The sequence below is a fragment of the Rhinatrema bivittatum genome, chromosome 3 (assembly GCF_901001135.1).
Source record: "Rhinatrema bivittatum chromosome 3, aRhiBiv1.1, whole genome shotgun sequence".
Lineage (NCBI taxonomy): Eukaryota > Metazoa > Chordata > Amphibia > Gymnophiona > Rhinatrematidae > Rhinatrema > Rhinatrema bivittatum.
In genome coordinates, this window is record NC_042617.1 from 429898263 (window position 1) to 429918986 (window position 20724).

General features: G+C 45.0%; 1 protein-coding gene across 2 annotated transcripts in view; it reads left to right on the forward strand.

Moving 5' to 3' along the window:
• ACP1 (acid phosphatase 1) overlaps positions 1 to 20247 on the forward strand; it is a 168694-nt gene extending 148447 nt beyond the window's left edge. For both annotated transcript variants that reach the window (XM_029595779.1, XM_029595778.1), the window contains exons 5-6: positions 19431 to 19536; positions 19649 to 20247. In XM_029595779.1, the coding sequence (XP_029451639.1) occupies positions 19431 to 19536; positions 19649 to 19726 (184 nt within the window). In that variant the 3' untranslated portion in view covers positions 19727 to 20247. The remainder of the gene's footprint in view (positions 1 to 19430; positions 19537 to 19648) is intronic.
• Positions 20248 to 20724: the final 477 nt, after the last annotated feature.

A 20724-nucleotide genomic window follows, 5' to 3' on the forward strand; every position in this document is an offset into this window, starting at 1 on the left:
TAAGTGTCAACGCCAACTTGGGGAGCCTATGTCGGCGTCCAAGCGTCCTGAAAACTATCCAGCTGAGCGCCTATCTCTGCTTCCGAGTGGCCACCTTAGCTAGGTGTTTTTCTGGGTGCCTGATCGTATAGATTCATGACCAACTATGCTCCTAGCTCAGTTGTCTGAGCAGCAACATTTGCTAGGCTCCTTTCTGGGTGCCAGAGCATCCAAATTTCCTCCTGGCTGAGTGCCTGTGTCGGCAGCCGAGCATCCAGATTGGTGCCCAACTGAGCACCAATCTCGCTGCTATGCCCGTGTGAATTAGCATCCATGAAAATATTTGCCATGTTTTCTGCAGCACAGTTATTTGAAATATTAAAAATACTTTCCAGGGTCATACTTTCACTTAATAGGGAGACACGTTCGCTCGCTCACTCGCTTTTTGTACACGGATTATCGGCGCGGATTTTGAGTGCGGATGAGGCTCTTATTACATAGGGCCTTACCGCTCTTAGCTACACGCACAAATCATTTGCAAAAATTTTTTTACATCACGTGGAAGTGGCAGCTTCAGCCATGTGCAGTGATCAAAGCCTGTGCTCATATCTAGCGCCTGTTTTGCCGCAGGTCTTGTTACATTGGCTCCGAAGTCTATGCCTAGCTGTTGATAGAGGTGCTACATAGTAGCAGGCGAAAGTCTATAATCTCTGCAAGAGGGTTACAGTGTATGCCATCAGCAAAAACCTATCACTATAGAAGACACTGTGGCAGTGGCTGCAGGAACTACACAAGAGACATTGCTTTTTGCATCATATGGAATATAGTGCACTGCAATGACTTAGACAGCCTCCAACTTTCTCTGAGTAAAAGTCAATGTGGCTGTACTGCACAGAGCAACAGTTACAATCCTGAAGAGAAGGTGTGGGGTAGCCTGCATAGAGGGGCAGTTACTACCCTTAACAGAAGGTGGGTGGGTGTGTGTGTGGGGGTGGGGGGGGGGGGGGGACGACAGACTGCAGACAGTGACATTTACAGCCCTAAAAACCTTGCTAGGCAGACTGGATGGGCCATTTGTGTCTTTCTATTGCCATTTATTATATTATAGCAATCTGACTCCCAAACCTAAACAACTCTATTGAGGTTTAATTTCCACTGTGAAACTGATGCTATGGTTACAGTATTGGAGAAGCCAGATAGAAACCACTGCTTAATTAATGAGATAGGCCATAATACTCAGTAATGTAGAATGTGAAATGTATAGTAACATATTGGCTTGAGGATTAATCCACATGGATCTATCAGATTTTGGGTTTTTACTACACAGATAATGCAGTGTTACATTATACTATGTAATATACTCCACAAAGCTAAAGAGGTAAAAGATCTGGCTGTAGCAATTTCAGAAATTAATATCAGCCAAGGACCCAAATTCTAAGCTCAATAATGGTGTAAGTACACAATATAGTCTTATATATAGCAGACCTCATACAAGATATACGTATTTCATGCTAATTAGCATAAGTATACCGCAGTATAATCATTGGTCATATAGTGTCCAGAATTTTTTCAAGAATTTTCTTCTGCATACGTGAACAAGCAGAAGAAAATTCTTGAAAAAATTCTGGACACTATATGACCAATGATTATACTGCGGTATACTTATGCTAATTAGCATGAAATATGTATATCTTGTATGAGGTCTGCTATATATAAGACTATATTGTGTACTTACACCATTATTGAGCTTAGAATTTGGGTCCTTGGCTGATATTAATTTCTGTATTACTGGGCAGCCATTCCCCCCTTTTAATTGGGTGCTTTAGGACTGGTGTGATCATGTAGCAATTTCAGTACATGCTGAAAAGGCTTTCAGTTAGGGAGTGATAATATTTATTTAAGTTTTAGGTTGGTTTGGTTTTAGAAAATATTTTGTGCAAAGAATACATGTGATATACAGAACCTGTTGAGCAATGTTATTGGTGAATAATCTTTTAGATTATGTTTTTTTTTCAGTTACAGGTACTAGATAGCCTTTATCTTTCCTTTTGCTTAATTTAGTGTAAACTCTTAGCACTTATTAAACAAAATAAAGAATTCCCTGTACGTACCTGGATCAGTCCAGACAGTGGGTTATATCCCCCGACCAGCAGATGGAGTCAGAACAGAGTTTGAGAGCGTCAGCATATAGAGTAGTGCACCCTCTGCTGGAGCTCAGTATTCTTCTGACTCCAGCAGATGTGAGCAGGGGGATCCACTAGCTCCCCCAGATTGACAGGGTTTCTTCATTTTTGGTTATTTCTTTATTTTTCTCCACAGTATTTCCCTGTCTTATGTTTCTCTTCATTTTGGATCCTTAAAATTAAAAAAACAAAAAAAAAAGACTTTTCAATTTTTGAGGAGGCGTGTGTCTGTGGCTTTGCCTTCTCTATTCTGTACTCCTTTCCTCTTCCGTTGGGGTAAGTGGAAGTTTTTTGAGTTTCTTTCTCCACAGGTTTGCTTCTTTTTGGTGGTGCCCCGTAGATGCCGGTGGTTCCGGCCGCTCCACGCGTCGTTTGTGGGTCCCGCGGTTCGCAAGCTCCACCCGCGGGTGTGTGCTCAACTGAAACGGGGGTTTTCCCCCGCAGTTCCTGGACCCCCTTCAGCGGGTTGTTAGGGCCATTCCAGGCCCCCCCGCGGCACTAGCTCATTTTTGCCCCCCCCCCCCCCCCAAGGCTTTTTTCCCGGTGCTGACATGCCGCGGTCCTCGAGGTGTGAGGCCTGCGACGAACCGGGGAATCAATTTCTGAGGGAGGGGCTTTGTGAGCGGTGCTTCCCCGACGGGGAAGGCACCCTGCAGTCCTCCGGTGCGATTTCGGACCTGCCTCCTCCTCAGCCCGGGCGGTGCGGGCCGGCCACGACGCCGCCTTTGGCGGGAACGGCGGCCATTTTAGGGGGACAGCGTAAGACGGACTCGCTCCCAGATGCAGACAGGATTGGTTGCACTGACTCTCAACAGGCTTTGCCCCCGGCGGGGGGTTTGCCCGACCGGGGCTCCCAGGACGGTCCCCCCCCAGGGATTCCAATCAGCTCATGGCTTATTTGCAGGGTATGGGAGCGCAGGCGCCGAATCCCCTGGAAGCCCCTCCCCCCAAGATTCCTAAACTTGCTGTTGGTCTCATCGCCTCGCCCGTTTCGCCTGGATCCCTGCCGGGTACCTCTCCCGTGCCACCCCGGCGTACCACGGGGGCGGCTTCGCCGGTGAGAGACGACTCCCCGGAACCCCCGGAGGCGCATCCAGATGGACATACGGAGGGGGACGACCCTCGAGCCCTACGGATTTTTCAAAAAGAAGAGCTGGATGAACTCATCCACCATATTATTCAGGAGCTGGACCTCGACCCACCTCCAGATCCGCCGATCCCTGTGGCTCCTGCCGTCGCCACCTCTTCTCGCAAAGGGGATCCAGTACTTGCTGCCCTCCGTCCTAGGGCAAGGGCTTTCCCTATCCATGAGTCCTTCCTACAGCTTCTCACCAGGGAGTGGGACACTCCCGAGGCGTCCTTGAAAGTCACACGCGCCATGGAAAAGCTATACCCGCTCCCTGAGGATTTTTTGGATCTTATCAAGGTGCCCAAGGTGGATTCAGCGGTGTCGGCAGTGACCAAGAGGACGACCATCCCGGTCACGGGTGGAACGGCCCTGAGGGATACGCAGGACCGTAAACTAGAAACCTTCCTCAAGAGGGTCTTCGAAGTCTCCGCCCTAGGTATGCGGGCCGTGATGTGCAGTTCGCTCGCGCAAAGGGCCAGCTTACTCTGGGTACAGCAGCTTCTCACCTCTCAGGAGTTGCCCCCCGAAGAGGCCGCCCAGGCGGACCGTCTGGAATCTGCCATAGCATACGGGGCGGACGCCTTGTATGATCTCTTTCGCGTAATGGCGCGGTCCATGGTTTCGGTTGTAGCAGCCCGACGGCTCTTGTGGCTTCGCAACTGGGCGGCGGATGCTTCCTCCAAGTTGAGCCTTGGCTCCCTCCCCTTTCGGGGGAAGTTTTTATTTGGAGAGGACCTGGATCAGATCATCAAGTCACTGGGGGAAAATTCGGTGCATCGGCTGCCGGAGGATAGACAGCGTTCCTTCGGGTCATTTTCTTCCAGTAGAACCAGGGCCAGGGCACAGCGATGTTATAGGTCTTACCGGCAGTCCGGTTCCCGGACATAGCCGACAAGATCCCAGCCTTGGTCTCGTTCCTTTCGTGGGTGGAGGCCCGCGAGAGAGGGTCCAGGGCAGGGAAATCCGCCCACAAAGTCCTCCCAATGATGCCAAAGGAGCCCACTTCTCACCTCCCCGGATCGGAGGCCGCCTCATGGACTTCTACGAGGAGTGGGCAGTTATCTCCACGGACCAGTGGGTGCTGGACACCATAAGAGACGGTTACGCCTTGGAGTTTGTCCGCCCCCCGGACCGGTTCATCTTCTCCCCCTGCGGTTCGGATCTCAAGAGGATAGCGGTTCAACAAACACTAGACCGACTGCAGGAAATAGGGGCCATCGTTCCCGTCCCCTTCGACGAGGTGGGCTTGGGCCACTATTCCATTTACTTCATCGTTCCCAAAAAGGACGGTTCCTTTCGGCCCATCCTGGACTTGAAGGAGGTAAACAAGGCCCTCAGGGTCAGCCGGTTCCGCATGGAGACTCTTCGATCAGTGATTGCCGCAGTGCACAAGGGAGAATTCCTCGCTTCACTGGATCTCTCGGAAGCATACTTGCATATTCCCATCCTGCCGGCTCACCGGCGGTATCTTCGCTTCAAGATTCTCGGTCAACACTTTCAGTTCAAGGCGCTTCCCTTCGGTTTGGCGACCGCACCTCGGACCTTCACAAAGATCATGGTAGTGGTGGCGGCGGCCCTCCGCAAGGAGGGTATCCTAGTACATCCGTACCTAGACGACTGGCTGATTCGAGCGAAGTCCTTCTCACATGGTCAGACCTCAGTGGCCAGAGTAGTACAATTCCTACGCTCTCTGGGCTGGGTGGTGAACCTTCCAAAGAGTTCCCTTGTGCCCTCGCAACACCTGGATTTCTTAGGAGGGAGCTTCGATACCCGGCGGGGTATGGTGTTCCTGCGCCAGGACAAGGCGCAAGCCCTGAGGGAGCACGTGTCTCGGTTTTCGGCTTTGGAAGAACCAACCGCCTGGAATTATCTGCAGCTCCTGGGAGTAATGGCCTCCACCATCGACATGGTACCCTGGGCGTTTGCACACCTGCGTCCACTGCAGGCGTCCCTGCTATCCCGTTGGAAACCAGTCTCCCAGGAGTATCAGGTGATCCTGCTGCTTCCACCATTAGCCAGGAAAAGCCTGGATTGGTGGCTTGTCCCCTCGCATCTGGCTCGGGGAGTCTCACTCGAGGTTCCCAATTGGGTGGTGGTGACCACCGATGCCAGCCTCGCGGGATGGGGCGCCGTCTGCGAAAGAAGCGCCACGCAGGGGACTTGGACGCCAGAGGAGACAAAGTGGCCGATCAATCGCCTGGAAACGAGAGCCGTGCGTTTCGCTCTCCAGCGTTTTCTTCCCCTGGTGCGACACAGAGAGGTGAGGTTCCTCTCGGACAACGCCACCACCGTGGCCTACATCAATCGTCAAGGGGGGACAAGAAGCAAGCATGTCTCCCTCGAGTCAACTCCCCTGATGGAGTGGGCGGAGAGCAATCTCGTCCGGATAGCTGCCTCTCACATCACTGGGGTGGACAACGTTCAGGCGGACTTCCTGAGTCGTCAACAGCTAGACCCCAGCGAGTGGGCTCTCTCCAACGAGGCAATGCATCTCATCGTCCGTCATTGGGGGACTCCACGCCTCGATCTAATGGTGACCTTTCTCAACGCCAAGGCTCCACGCTTCTTCAGCCGCAGAAGAGAGCGCGGCGCGGAGGGGGTGGATGCCCTCGCCCTTCCGTAGCCGTCGGATCAACTGCTCTATGTGTTTCCTCCTTGGCCTCTGGTCGGCAAGGTTCTCCGCAGGTTGGAACATCATCGAGGGACTGTAATTCTCGTCGCTCCGGAATGGCCCCGTCGGCCATGGTTCGCAGATCTACTTCAGATGACGGTGGACAGCCTACTTCGCCTGTCCCATCTTCCTCATCTTCTGCGTCAAGGGCCGGTATTTTTCGAGCAGGCAGAACTCTTCTGTCTTGCGGCCTGGCTTTTGAACGGCGCCGTCTCCGCCACATAGGCTACCCGGAGACAGTGATCTCAACGATGCTTCGTTCCCGCAAGCCTTCGACCTCCGTCGCTTATGTTCGAGTTTGGAAGGTCTTCGAAGCCTGGTGCTCCGACCGCGGGGTCCAAACCATGGAGGCGACTGTCCCGCTGATCCTTCATTTCCTACAGGATGGTCTGGCTAAGGGTCTCGCCTATAATTCGCTCCGGGTTCAGGTGGCGGCCTTGAATGTCTTGGTACAGAAGGACACTGCTCTCTACCCCTTCAGCTGGATATCGCACGTTTTCTGAAGGGTGCCAAACACCTACGGCCACAGGTCAGGGATCCTTTCCCTTCTTGGAGCCTCAACTTGGTGCTGCGAACACTGTCGGGCCCTCCTTTTGAACCCCTGAGGGGGTCCTCCCTCAAGGACTTGACCCTCAAGACGGTTTTCCTGGTAGCCATCTCTTCTGCTCGCCGAATCTCAGAGCTCCAAGCCTTGTCCTGCCGGGACCCTTATCTGCGTTTCTCCGACTCCGGGGTTTCACTTCGTACGGTGCCATCCTTCCTACCAAAGGTGGTCTCGGCCTTCCACGTCAATCAAACGGTGGAGCTTCCAGCGTTCGCTCCAGAGGAACCCCGGTCTCTCCGGCTCCTGGACGTCAAGCGTGTGCTGCTCCGTTACCTGGAGGTTACCAATGACTTCCGGGTATCCGATCATTTGTTTGTCCTCTGGTCAGGACCGAGGAGAGGTTCTCAGGCATCCAAGACGACTATTGCGCGCTGGATAAAGGATGCCATCTCATCGGCTTACATTGCGGCGGGGCGGGTGCCGCCTCACAGCGTGTTGGCTCATTCCACGCGATCCCAAGCGGCGTCCTGGGCGGAATCTCGCTCCGTTTCCTCCCAGGAAATCTGCCGTGCGGCGACGTGGAAGTCGTTGCACACTTTTTTCAGATATTACAGACTACACCTGGCGCCTCAGTACACGGGTTCTTTTGGCGATCAAGTTCTCCGAGCAGGTCTCTCAGGACCCCACCCGGTTTAGGGAAGCTTGGGTACCGTCTGGACTGATCCAGGTACGTACAGGGAAAAGAAAATTATTCCTTACCTGCTAATTTTCATTCCTGTAGTACCATGGATCAGTCCAGACGCCCGCCACTAGGGGTTTCATTAGGTCCTGCTCGGATTCTTCCAGGTAACTTTCATTCTGTTTGTCTCTATTATTGTAACTGTTCACAGCTCCTCACAAGTTGACTGTTGGTGGTCCCGTTGACCGTTTGTTTACTTATATCTTTCTCTGTTCCTTTTTGGGGACTGATCTGGATCCAAAATGTTGTGTTTTGCTTTTGGGCTTTGCTATGCGTAATACTGAGCTCCAGCAGAGGGTGCACTACTCTATATGCTGACGCTCTCAAACTCTGTTCTGACTCCATCTGCTGGACGGGAGATATAACCCACTGTCTGGACTGATCCATGGTACTACAGGAACGAAAATTAGCAGGTAAGGAATAATTTTCTTTTACAGTGGTGCGTGTATATTGAGTGTCAGACCTATACAGAGGCTCTCCCTCTCCACACCCCCCCCCCCCCCAACCACCACCACCACCACCACCACCAATGTTCAGGATTCTTGCACCTCATGAGGACCAGTAGCAAAGTTATGCAGATAAGATAGGTGCATTGCCTTTGCAAAATTTGTGGTTATGCATGTCAGTATTGGCCCCACCCCAGAATGCCCATGCCCTGCCCCTTTTCTGCTGCCTCATTCTGGATGTGCATACAGTCATGTATATGTGCATCCTTCCCGGCTTCTTAAAATTTGTATTTCTTGCGCATGCATGGGCTGTTTTGCATGAGCAACACTTTTAAAATCTATCTCATAATCAATCATTGGCCTCAGTCTGCTTTGAAATTGAAGGAGACAGCCAGAAGTCCAACTTCTTGGGGAAAACTAAGGAAAAAGCTTAAATTAGCTAGCCAAATCTGGGGGAGGGTCTGTTCAAAATCAGTAGCAGATGCAATGTCCTGTGAACAGCCCTGGCCAAGTGTTAACTGTTTAACTCCCTCCCACCCTGCCCCTCTACCTACCCACCCTTAGGTTTGGTTTTCTGATATAGTCTGCCTAAATACATAATTGGCAACAAGATACATTAGTAAATTGGTATATCCTTAGGTGTTATCCATCAAATAAATTTGTCAAAATGAGGACTATCCAATGTAACTATTGTGGAGCCTTTATGCTGAAGGAAATCATCTGGAAACTTAGGGATTGCCCCATTTGTCCAGAACTCTCTTCCTTGAAAAAGGAGCTGGCTGAAGTTAAAGATGAATTAGCTGCAATAAAGAAAGTTTCACCCATTTTACATTAATCAGGAATTTTATGTTTACTTATTGTAAACCGTTGTGATGGATTTCTGATACGTCTGTATATAAGAAGTAATAAACTATAAACTATAATTCCTCATTACCACAGAAAAAACAAAAGTCAAGGAAAAAGGGGTTTACAGTGGGCTCAGGATAAGACCTGTGACCCACAGACACCCATTCTTCACAGCTGTGCAGCCCACAAGTCTACCCCCCCCCCCCTCACACAGGGCATTAAGGAACTAAAAAAAAACCAACAGGATTACAGTGGGCTTCAGTAGAATTAGACCTGTGACGCGGAGACACATGCTATATCAAGTGACACAAGTACAAAACGCCTTCTCTGTATTAGATATTGAAGAAGCTCTTGCGAAAGAGATTGAAGTGTTATCTGAAAAGAAAGAAGAAACCCAGTGCATACAGAAATTCAATAATACAATCAGTAACCAAAGGAAAAAGCTCATTGTGCTGGGTGACTCTGTCATCTGGGAACTCTTAGCGAGGGACACACTACAGTTAAAAGCTTCCCAGGATCATCGGCCAGCAGAAATGCTATTCAAATAGTCAAAGTGATCAAAAAAAAAAGCAAAGACTCTAAAGTTGATATTATCATCCATCTTGGAACCAACGACCTTGCTAGAAACAGCATCCAAGCGGTACAGAGAGATTTCCAGTCTCTAGCGAAGCAGATTAGTCACATGGCAACAACCATCGCCTTTTCAGAAGTGTTACCTGTTCATGGAAAGGGGAAGGAGAGGCTAAGCCATATTAATAACTTCAATGTATGGCTCAAATCCTGGTGTAATGAACAAATTTTTGGATTTATTGGGGGCTCGGGCCGTGTATGGAACAATAAAAACTCTAAGTCAAAAATGGCTTACATCTGTCTGTGGCAGGAAAAAGGATCCTAAGAGATAAATTCAAATCATATGTCATAAGGCATTTAAACTAGAAGCAGGGTGTAGCAGAAATTAGAATGTCATCCCCCAAATACAAATGCAATGGAAAAGGGTGAAGTGGATAACAAAACTCAACTAAATAAGTCACAAAAGGAGCCCAAGAAAAGCAGTAACCTGAACGAGAAAAGCTGGAAAGCTATGAGCACAAATGCTCGTAGTTTGGGCAATAAAATCCCAGATCTGCAAGTCCTAATGGTAGAGGCGGCCTTGGACGTTGTTGCTGTCACGGAGACGTGGGTCACCGAATCTCATGATTGGGAAACGGCAATACCGGGCTATAACTTGTTAAGGAAGGACAGAGAGGACAGGAAAGGGGGAGGAGTGGCTCTTTATGTCAGAAACAATGTCCATTAAATTCAAAACAGCATCATATTTCCAAAAGCAACGTAGACTAGCTGCTCCTATGTAGTCTTATATTTTAACTTGCAGAGATAACCTCATATTAATTAATGGCGGGCTCTCTCTGTACGGCCCGACTTGCCATTTACACAAAGGTGGTGCATAGGTCAATCACCCAATAGTTTATAATCATTGGTTACTCTGCAAGGGTTTTTTTTTTTAAGTTCTTAACAATATTATGTTCGTGGTGTCCAGGCAGTGCAATAAATAAACTAGTGTAGCAGGGCTGGTACAGCTCCCGGTATCAAACTGGTTAAAGCCCGACACGGCTCGTGTTTCTGTTGTGCTTCTTCAGGGGCAAACATTACCAGATCTAAATTTAAAGAGACACAGTTTACCTTCTTGAAGTCAAGAGCTGATCTTATTTAGACCGCTACAGTTTTATACATACGATTACACCATCTGTCCTTGATTAATTTCTGCTACCAGGTTGCAGCTATAGCCGGACAACAGGATCCGCCATTGAACGGAAGGTTCTTTTAAACCTACTTGTTACTTGGGGAGGAACCAATCAGAAGTTAGTGGTAGGTTGATCGGGAGCCAATAGAATGCTAGAATAGCGAGGACCACTCGACAGTATCATTAAGCCCTTGGGGATATTCTGAAGCTAATGTGAATATCCACCATTGTTCACGGTAATTTAATGTAAAGGCGGGGTCCCCTCCTTGTGGGTGAATATTAATCTGTTCAAGGATTGTCCAACGTAACTGATCAAAGGTGTGTCCCGCGTTCAAACAATGACCCACCATGGGTGCCTCCATGTTACCTGTGTTAAGACGGCTTCTGTGTTCATGTAGCCTGATTTTGATTTTCCTGCTCATGCGACCCACGTACAGGAAAGGGCAGGGACATTGTATGACGTAAACCACTGCAGATGAGTTGCATGAGGTAATAGATCTTTTGTAGTATTTATGCCCTGTTATGGGATGTTGCCATTCCGCTCCTGCTATAGTTGTGGTACACATATCGCATTGGTTGCACGGTCATTGTTTGAACGCGGGACACACCTTCGATCAGTTACGTTGGACAATCCTTGAACAGATTAATATTCACCCACGAGGAGGGGACCCCGCCTTTACATTAAATTACCGTGAACAATGGTGGATATTCACATTAGCTTCAGAATATCCCCAAGGGCTTAATGATACTGTCGAGTGGTCCTCGCTATTCTAGCATTCTATTAGCTCCCGATCAACCTACCACTAACTTCTGATTGGTTCCTCCCCAAGTAACAAGTAGGTTTAAAAGAACCTTCCGTTCAATGGCGGATCCTGTTGTCCGGCTATAGCTGCAACCTGGTAGCAGAAATTAATCAAGGACAGACGGTGTAATCGTATGTATAAAACTGTAGCGGTCTAAATAAGATCAGCTCTTGACTTCAAGAAGGTAAACTGTGTCTCTTTAAATTTAGATCTGGTAATGTTTGCCCCTGAAGAAGCACAACAGAAACACGAGCCGTGTCGGGCTTTAACCAGTTTGATACCGGGAGCTGTACCAGCCCTGCTACACTAGTTTATTTATTGCACTGCCTGGACACCACGAACATAATATTGTTAAGAACTTTAAAAAAAAACCCTTGCAGAGTAACCAATGATTATAAACTATTGGGTGATTGACCTATGCACCACCTTTGTGTAAATGGCAAGTCGGGCCGTACAGAGAGAGCCCGCCATTAATTAATATGAGGTTATCTCTGCAAGTTAAAATATAAGACTACATAGGAGCAGCTAGTCTACGTTGCTTTTGGAAATATGATGCTGTTTTGAATTTAATGCACTTGTGTACATCATACTTATATACAGTTTGTATCTAACAGAGAAACAATGTCCAAGCATCTGAGCTGCAAGCAAGATGGGACAAAGAAGAAGCACTATGGGCCGACCTAAAAAAAAAGATGATGGGGCATCCATTTTTATTGGAGTGGTTTACAGACCTCCAAATCAAAGAGCTTGACAGAGATCTGGTTGAAGACATCCAAAAGATGGGAAAGAAGGGAGAAATGGTGATTGTTGAAGATTTTAATCTACCGGATGTAGACTGGAGAATCCCTTCTGCAGAATCTAACAATAGTAGAGAGATAGTGGATGCCCTGCAAGGGGCTCTGTTCAAACAAATGGTAATGGAACCCACGAAGGAGGGAGCTATACTCTATTTAGTGCTCAGAAATGGAGATATCTCTGTCCAGGTGGGTGCCCACCTCAGCACCAATGATCATCAAGCAGTATGGTTTCATATCACAAATAGGATACAGAGAAAAAGCACGAAGACCCTAGTTTTGCAGTTAAAAAAACACGGACTTTGAAATGGGAAAGTACCTGGAAGAAGAACTAGAAGGCTGGGAGAACAAGAGAGATGTCGCCTTTCCTCGACCAAAGTCCGAGCTTTTTCAATAGCAGGACCTTCTATCTGGAATAACATTCCCACAGGCCTAAGATTAGAACCCTGCCTCTCAACGTTCAGAAAAAAACTCAAAACGTGGCTATTTCATCAAGCCTTTGCTGACCCTCCAGACAATCTCTAGTTACCTTTATTCCCACTGAGACAAATTTATCCCCTCCCAGACAAATGGATTGCTATCTACTCAAAAGATGGACTCTGGCACTTTTAGGTTAAAGCACCTTAAGCTTTAACCCACATCCTTTATCATTATTATGTTACAATACTTCCTGCCTTTTTTCTTCCAGCTATATTTAGCTTCCAAGTTTCTACTCCTTGTTAAATGTAACTTTACCTTATTCTCCTTTATTGTTATTCACTTTATTTATTGCTTCAGTTATCCTTGTTCTATGTAAACCGATCCGATATGGTTATCACTATGAAGGTCGGTATAAAAAAGTGTTAAATAAATAAATAAATAAATAAACAACAATGGACCAAACTAAAAGGAGCAATTACCAAGGCAACTAATCTATATGTTAAAAAAAAAAAAAAGTAAAGAAAAGCAAAAGAAAAATGAAACCTATCTGGTTCTCAAAGGAGGTGGCTGACAAAATAAAAGCTAAAAGAACAGCGTTCAAGAAATATAAAGGATTCCAAAGGGAGGAGCACAAGGAAGAATATCTGGTAGAACTGAGGGAAACAAAGAAAGTAATCAAGACAGCGGAAGAAAGGCTTGCCAAAGAGGTAAAGCGAGGTGACAAAACATTTTCAGATACATCAGAGAAAGGAGAAAAGTTCAAAGTGGTATAGTGAAATTGAAAGGTGAAAAGTATCAATGTGTGGAGAGAGACGAAGAAATGGCAGAAATATTAAACAAATACTTCAGTACGGTGTTCACTAAAGAGGACCCTGGAGAAGGACCGTCGCTAGTTAACAAGAAACTGGAGGGGAGGGGAGTAGATGTAACTCCGTTTACAGAAGAGAATGTATGGGATTAGCTAGGAAAACTAAAAGTGGACAAAGCCATGGGGCATGATGAGGTCCATCCCAGGATACTGAGGGAGCTCAGAGATGTGTTGGCGGGTCCGCTGCATGACCTGTTCAGTAGATTCCTAGAAACGGGAGTGGTGCCGAGTAATTGGAGAAGAGCGGCGGTGGTCCCTCTTCACAAGAGTGGGAGCAGAGAGGAGGCTGGAAACTACAGGCCGGTTAGCCTCACCTCGGTGGTGGGAAAAGTAATGGAGTTGCTGCTGAAAAAAAGAATAGTGAACCATCTACAGTCAGAAGAATTGTTTGACCAGAGGCAGCATGGATTCACCAGGGGAAGGTCCTGTCAGACAAATCTGATTGACTTTTTTGATTGGGTGACTAGGGAATTAGATCGAGGAAGAGTGCTCGATGTCATCTACTTGGATTTCAGCAAAACTTTTGATATGGTTCTGCACAGGAGGTCTGTGAATAAAATGAGAAGCTTAGGAGTGAGTGCCAAGATGGTGGCCTGGATTGCAAACTGGTTGACGGACAGAAGACAGTGTGTGATGGTAAATGGAACTTTCTCTGTAGAGAGAGCGGTGTTAAGCGGAGTGCCGCAAGGATCGGTGTTGGGACTGGTCCTGTTCAATATCTTTGTGAGCGACATTGCGGACGGGATAGAAGGTAAGGTTTGTCTTTTTTCAGATAATATTAAGATCTGCAACAGAGTGGTCATGCCAGAAGGAGTGGAGAGAATGAGATGGGATTTAAGGAAGCTGGAAGAGTGCTCGAAGATATGGCAGCTGAGATTCAATGCCAAGAAGTGCAGAGTCATGCATATGGGGTGTGGAAATCCGAAAGAACTGTATTGGATGGGGGTGAAGGGCTGTTGTGCACGGAGCAGGAGAGAGAGACCTTGGGGTGATGGTGTCTAACGATCTGAAGTCGGCAAAACATTGTGACAAGGCGATAGCTAAAGCCGGAAGAATGCTGGGCTGCATAGAGAGAGGAATATCTAGTAAGAGAAAGGAAGTGATGATCCCCCTTGTACAGGGCCTTGGTGAGGCCTCACCTGGAGTACTGTGTTCAGTTATGGAGACCGTATCTCCAAAGGGACAGAGACAGGATGGAGGTGGACCAGAGAAAGGTGACCAAAAAGGTGGATGGTCTTCATAAAATTACTAATGAGGAGATTGAAGAACCTAAATATGTACACCCTGGAGGAGAGGAGGAGCAGGGGTGATATGATACAGACTTTTAGATACTTGAAAGGTCTTAATGATCCATGGTCAACAACAAACCTTTTACATTGGGAAAAAATCAGTAGAACCAAGGGGTCACAATTTGAAGCTCCAGGGAGGAAGTCTCAGAACCAATGTCAGGAAGTATTTCTTCACGGAGAGGGTGGTGGATGCCTGGAATGCCCTTCCAGAGGAAGTGGTGAAGACTAAAACTGTGAAGGATTTCAAAGGGGTATGGGATAAACACTGTGGATCCATAAAGGCTAGAGGATTGGAATGAAGAGAAGAGCCATGGGGGTGGAGTACTGGAGTGGAGGCTACTATCTGGTGATTACTACCCTTACTCAATAAGCCTTCACATGGTTAATGCAACTCCAACATAGCTCTGTGCTTCAAAGGCAAGGGGGAATGTGGAAAAGAGGATTTGCATTCAGATAACAACCAACAGGGACTGAACTTCACAATCTGGGTAAACAAATAAGCATGGGGGTAGCTTGCTTATTATGGCAGTTACTACCCTAAACCAATAGAATGCATATACAGCATTGCTTTTTGCTTCAACGGCAGGGGGAAATGTAGAAAACAGGATTTACATTCAGACAACATCCAACAAGGCATTGATCTGTGCAGTCTGGGTAAACAAGCATCGGGATAACTTGCTTGATGCAGCAGTTTATTTATTTATTTATTTAACAGGTTTTTTTTGTTTTGTTTTTTTTTCTACCCTTAACCATTAATCCTTATGCTCACCTTTGATGCCACTTCAACATTACTCTCTGCATCAATGACAGGGGATGGCAGGAAATTTGAATCAAACAATTACCAACAAGGGCCCTGAACTTGGTGGTTGATGAAACAGATAAGTATGGGAAAATAAGTGTGGGCGCTTGCTGGGCAGACTGGATGGGCCGATTGGTCTTTTTCTGCTGTCATTTCTATGTTTCTATAGACATGGGTAAATGAGGAAAAGTTAATATGGTTTTAGCAAAGGGAAGTTTTGCCTTGCCAATCTTTTAGATTTTTTTGAAGGTGTAAATACATCTGTAGATAAAGGTGAGCTGGTTGATATAGTGTATTTAGATTTTCAGCAGGCATTTGACAAAATCTGTTGAGACTCCTCTGGAAAATAAAAAGTCATAAATAGGAGACAAGCTCCTATTGTGGATTGGTTAGTTCTTTTCCAAATAGTAGAGTGCCACCGGAATTGGTTTTGGGACTTGGGCTGTTTAACATATTCATAAATGATCTGGAGCAATGACAAGTGAGGTGATCAAATTTGCGGATGACACAATTATTCAAAGTTCTTAAGAAAAACTGTGCATTGTGAAGAACTACAGAAGGAGATTGGGCATCTGAATGACTGATGAATTTTAATGTAGAAAAGTACAAAGTGATGCACTAAGTGAAAAATAATTCCGATAGGTAATCAAGCTGGTTTCTGAATTAAGTCACTGGCCAGAAAAGAACCTTAACCTTTGTGGACAAAACATTGAAATCCTTACTTCAGTGCGTGAGTAACAGGAAATGGATCCACTTGGTGGGTAATTACAACCCTGACTGGCCACTGACAGAACAGGATGCTAGACTCTATGGACCTTGGTCTGAACCATCATGACATTTCTTATGTTCCTTATACACTTAAATATTAGAAATACAGACGTAACACACATTTTGTTGTGAATATTAGTGTCCTGTTTAAAATGTGCAAATTCAATTTATTTTAGCTATCTCCTTTACTAGTGTGGTATAGTACATATTGCATAGTACTAATTATGGAGAAAACAATAACATAGCAACAGTCGTTTATTTTTTTGTTTGCTTTTATTTTATGGCTGGATATGATATGTTTTATATCTTAGTAGTAAAAGCTCATCCAAGGACGGAGAAATACTGTGAAGTCTAGGTTGTGTGTAATTGAGATATGTGGTGGTAGAGCATGCATGCTGAACTTGTGTATACTGTGTGGTAATAGAGTATAAATTGACTATTCAGAGAAGGAAGGGGTGGAGCTGGAGAGTACAGCTAGAGAGAGGGGCAGCACTCAATTTCCATTTGTAGTAGTAGAGAGTGGATTGGACAATACGGAGAGAGCTGAAGAGTACAGGGAAAGAGAGGTGGAGCTGGAAGTGTGGGAGGCAGAAGTGTGGAGCTCAATTTGCATACCTGCTATGCAGGTGTATGGTAACTTTTCTCTTTATTATAGTTAGATTTGTACATCACTTTGGATGGCCTTTATATTAAGGGCCAGGAAAGTAATTTTATTAATACACTAAATAAATTGATAGCTGAAGGCAGTAAACCAATATTGTTCTTGTTTCTGGATTATTGCTTAGAATCATTACAGAAATTAGAAATGTTAGCTCTAATTTGCATAGCTCAAAAACTTGCAATAGACTTAAAAGCTCGTGACAAAACTATAATCATATAAGCAGGCCATTTTCTGTTGATAAGCAGTCTGAATTAGCCATGCTGTATGGGTGAAGTCATCAGGGCGGCACCAGGAAAAGCTGTCTCTCAGAGCTTAAAGCTTTTTGCCCTACTGGGCATATACGTTAGTTCCCGCGCTAACTAGCCTTCTGGAAGTCTCCTTAGTATTTTTCATCTGCGCTGTACACAGATGTAGAGTCTATCTCTCTGATTTCTCCTCTGATTTGTTCATATTTTTCACTTCAGAGACCCTAAAAAAGCACTTTTCAGTACTATCATGGTGCAGAGCAAGGCCAAGATTTTAAGTATTGTAGTTGTGGCCACATTAAGTCCATCATGGACTGCCATAACTATTATTTGTGCCTAGGCCCGGACCAGTTGTCATGTTTACGAGAGAATGTCGTCCAGGGCTCAGAAGCAGCAAACAGAGAAAATAGCTCAACTCTGGGCTGAGGATACATCTGCTCAACTGTCATCCTCCTCATCCGTGGAAGAGGTAGGAGAGCTCCTCCACTCAACTCAATCCTTCCCGGGCCAGCTACAATGCCCTCATACACCAGAGTGCCAGCCAACCTCCGCAGATATACTTCCCAATCTTGATAAAGGGCGCAAGCATGCGGTTCATCCCAAAACTATTCCTGAGGTCCTGCTTCTTCCAACACCTATAACGATGCGCAAAGCACCGAAGAAGACACCACATGTGCCAAAGATCGTGCACTCAGCGCTACAGTTGACGCACACAGTGCATACGACACACAAAACTGTGCATTTGATGATTCACACAGAGCAAACAGCACATATGGAGCATGCAACAGCGGTTATGGTGCAGCAGGAAGCCCATACACTGCTGAAAGCAGCACATGGAGTGCACAAAACACATATGGCACTGAAAACTACTCAAAAGGCAGGCAACATCTTTCCCATCTGGTGCATCCGACGGAGACTGAGCACGGGGCAAAATCACCAGTTGCCCACCGGAAAAGAACAAACAAGCACGCTTCTGCCACAGTGGACGTCCCTCTTTTAAAGAAACAAATATCATAGGAACGGAGCATATTCTTTGGCCAAAAAGGAAACTGAGGAAGCTCAGTATCAGTCCTATTCTCCTCCCATGTCACTTATCTTTTGACGGTCTTTTCATTCCTGTTTCTCCAGATACCAGACGAGGAATGGCTTGAGTCTGCCCCACCTGAAAAGACTTGTTGAATATTCTAGCCGCAGCAGTTCCACCATATAGGTTGCCAAGAACCATGTATCAACCTCTGACTGTGCCACCTCAGCTTCCACCACAACTCAGTCACCTTGCTCCTTCAACTTTATAGCAACAGGGTTTCAGGCTGCATAGTTATGAGCAAGAAAGAAAATTGCATTCACTAGACTACAAGAGAGCCTTGGCCTATTATAAATCTTCTCAACTTTTCATGTCTTACGACCCAAACAGATTGGGAACGCTAGTCACAAAAGAGAGTTCCAGTTGGATTACAGCTTGCATTCAACATTATGTAACAAGATCCCTTACGCTTTCACATCCTGTTAAAGCACACCAAGTCAGAGCAGTAGCAGCTTGCTTAGTGCATCTGGGAAGCTCATATTGAAGACATCTGCAAAGCAGCCACATGGTCCTCCATCCATGCATTCACATCGCACTACTACCTAGATGAGCAGGCTAATGCAGATGGAGCAGTGAGAAGAGCAGGATTACACCATATATCCAGTTCTATGCTGTCCACTGAGGAGTCAGGTTGTAAAAAATTTTTTAAAAAAAGAGAACGTTTATAAACTCTTTACCAAATGGTGTTTTGTTCACAACCCTCAGCTTAGTACTTTCCAAACAGCATAGCTAATTCAGCCTGCTTATCGAAAGAAAAAAGCAAATTTGCTTACCGTAAACGGTGTTTTTCATATATTGCAGGATGAATTAGCCATGTGTTCCCACTCTTCCTTCCTGGACAGCATCTCTACTCGCTCTGGATGACTTTTTTGCTTTGATATGAACTGAGGAGACTTTGAGAAGGCTAGTTCATGCTGGAACGTCCACACATGCCCAGTAGGGCAAAAAGCTTTAAGTTTTGAGAGACAGCTCTGCCTAGTGCCATTCTGATGTCACCCATACAACATGGCTTATTCATCCTGCTATCTACAGAGAACATCATTTACGGTAAGCAAACTTGCTTTTGCTATCAGATTGAAATTTGTCCTAATATGTATGAGATCTAGTTTTTACTTAATTTATATTGTTGATATGCACTATATGCCATCAGTGGTGCTGTATACAAAATCAGCCTAGCATTTGGATTATCCTGTAGTGCTCTTTCAGCATTGTATTATCACAAACTATAATTTATAGACAGTTTTAATGTGTGATTCCAACGAAAAACTTGTAAGTAGTTTGTAGAAATATAACATTTTTGTGAATGTTTCAGAGATCTTCGATGTGAAAACAATTTGCAGTTGTTATAACAATGTATAGGAAAAAAGCTATATTTATTTTAAAATACACCAGTTCCATTTTTTTTCTTTTTTTTTTCTCAGAGATCTGAAAAGAAAAGCTAGCCCGATTAAAAACTGCAAAGCCAAAATTGAACTCCTAGGATCGTATGACCCTCAAAAACGACTGATCATTGAGGATCCCTATTATGTAAGTATTGATCAACATCCTGAAATTACTTTTTAAGAAAGAGTGCATATGTGTTCTCAGTAATAGAAATCAAAATCTAAACATATTACCTTTTATTTTCCTTCATTCTCAGGGGAATGACGAAGACTTCGAGACAGTCTACCAGCAGTGTGTTAGGTGCTGTAAATCTTTTCTTGAGAAATATTCTTAACAATGCACCAAATATATTTCTAAAAACAAGTAGTAATTAACTTGATCTTTTAGTAGCTATATGCTGCTGTTCATGCTTTATTAAACTACTGGAGTGCAACTGCAGCTTCTCAGACAATAGAAGTATCTTGGTTGTATCCACTGTGGAAACATTTAGAAAATAAAATTCATGAATTGATCTTTTACTGAAACATTAATGTACTACAGAAGTATTTTGGCTTACAATAAATAAGTAGAATGTATGTTTTAAATTGAATTGTTTCATTTTTCTTTATTTAAAATTGGTAGGCTGTACAAAAAAAAAACATATTTGATTGCTCATGAAATGTAAAATGACTCAGTTCAAGTATTTAACTTATGTGCTTTTCAGTATTATTTTGGCATTATAAGTTTATGTAAATCAAATGCTGTTTGTGGAAATCTGTAATTAATAACTAATGTGCTATAATTCTAATAATTTTCTCAAGTGAAATTACATTTGTTTTGAATTCTAGCCCATTAAAAGATCTTACTTTAAATATTCTCTAGTTGAATATAAGCTGAGTTGGTCATTTTTCCAATAAAAATTTCAATGAAATAAGTTCTGATTTTGTACTTGATAATATCATTGCTAGAATTTTAAAGTGATTAGCTAGAACATTTTACATAATGATCTAACGGTGGGTAAAATTGTTTATTCTATTTTTATTGTTGGCAAATGTAGTGTGTTGCTAGAAGAATCAAAACATTGTAAGCAAATTGTAAATCAACATTGATCATGTCGTTCAGAAAGCCATTTCCATCATCTTAATTACATATACAGTAAGAGCTGAAATAGATTTTTCATGATGCAAACAGTACTATTGAAGGACCTGAAGTTCATGAGTTGTTGAAATAAGAACATAAGACTTGCCATACTGGGTCAGAACAAAGATCCATCAAGCCCAGTATCCTGCTTCCAACAGTGGCTAATCCACAAGTAACTGGCAAGATCCCAAGGGGTATATAGATTCCATGCTA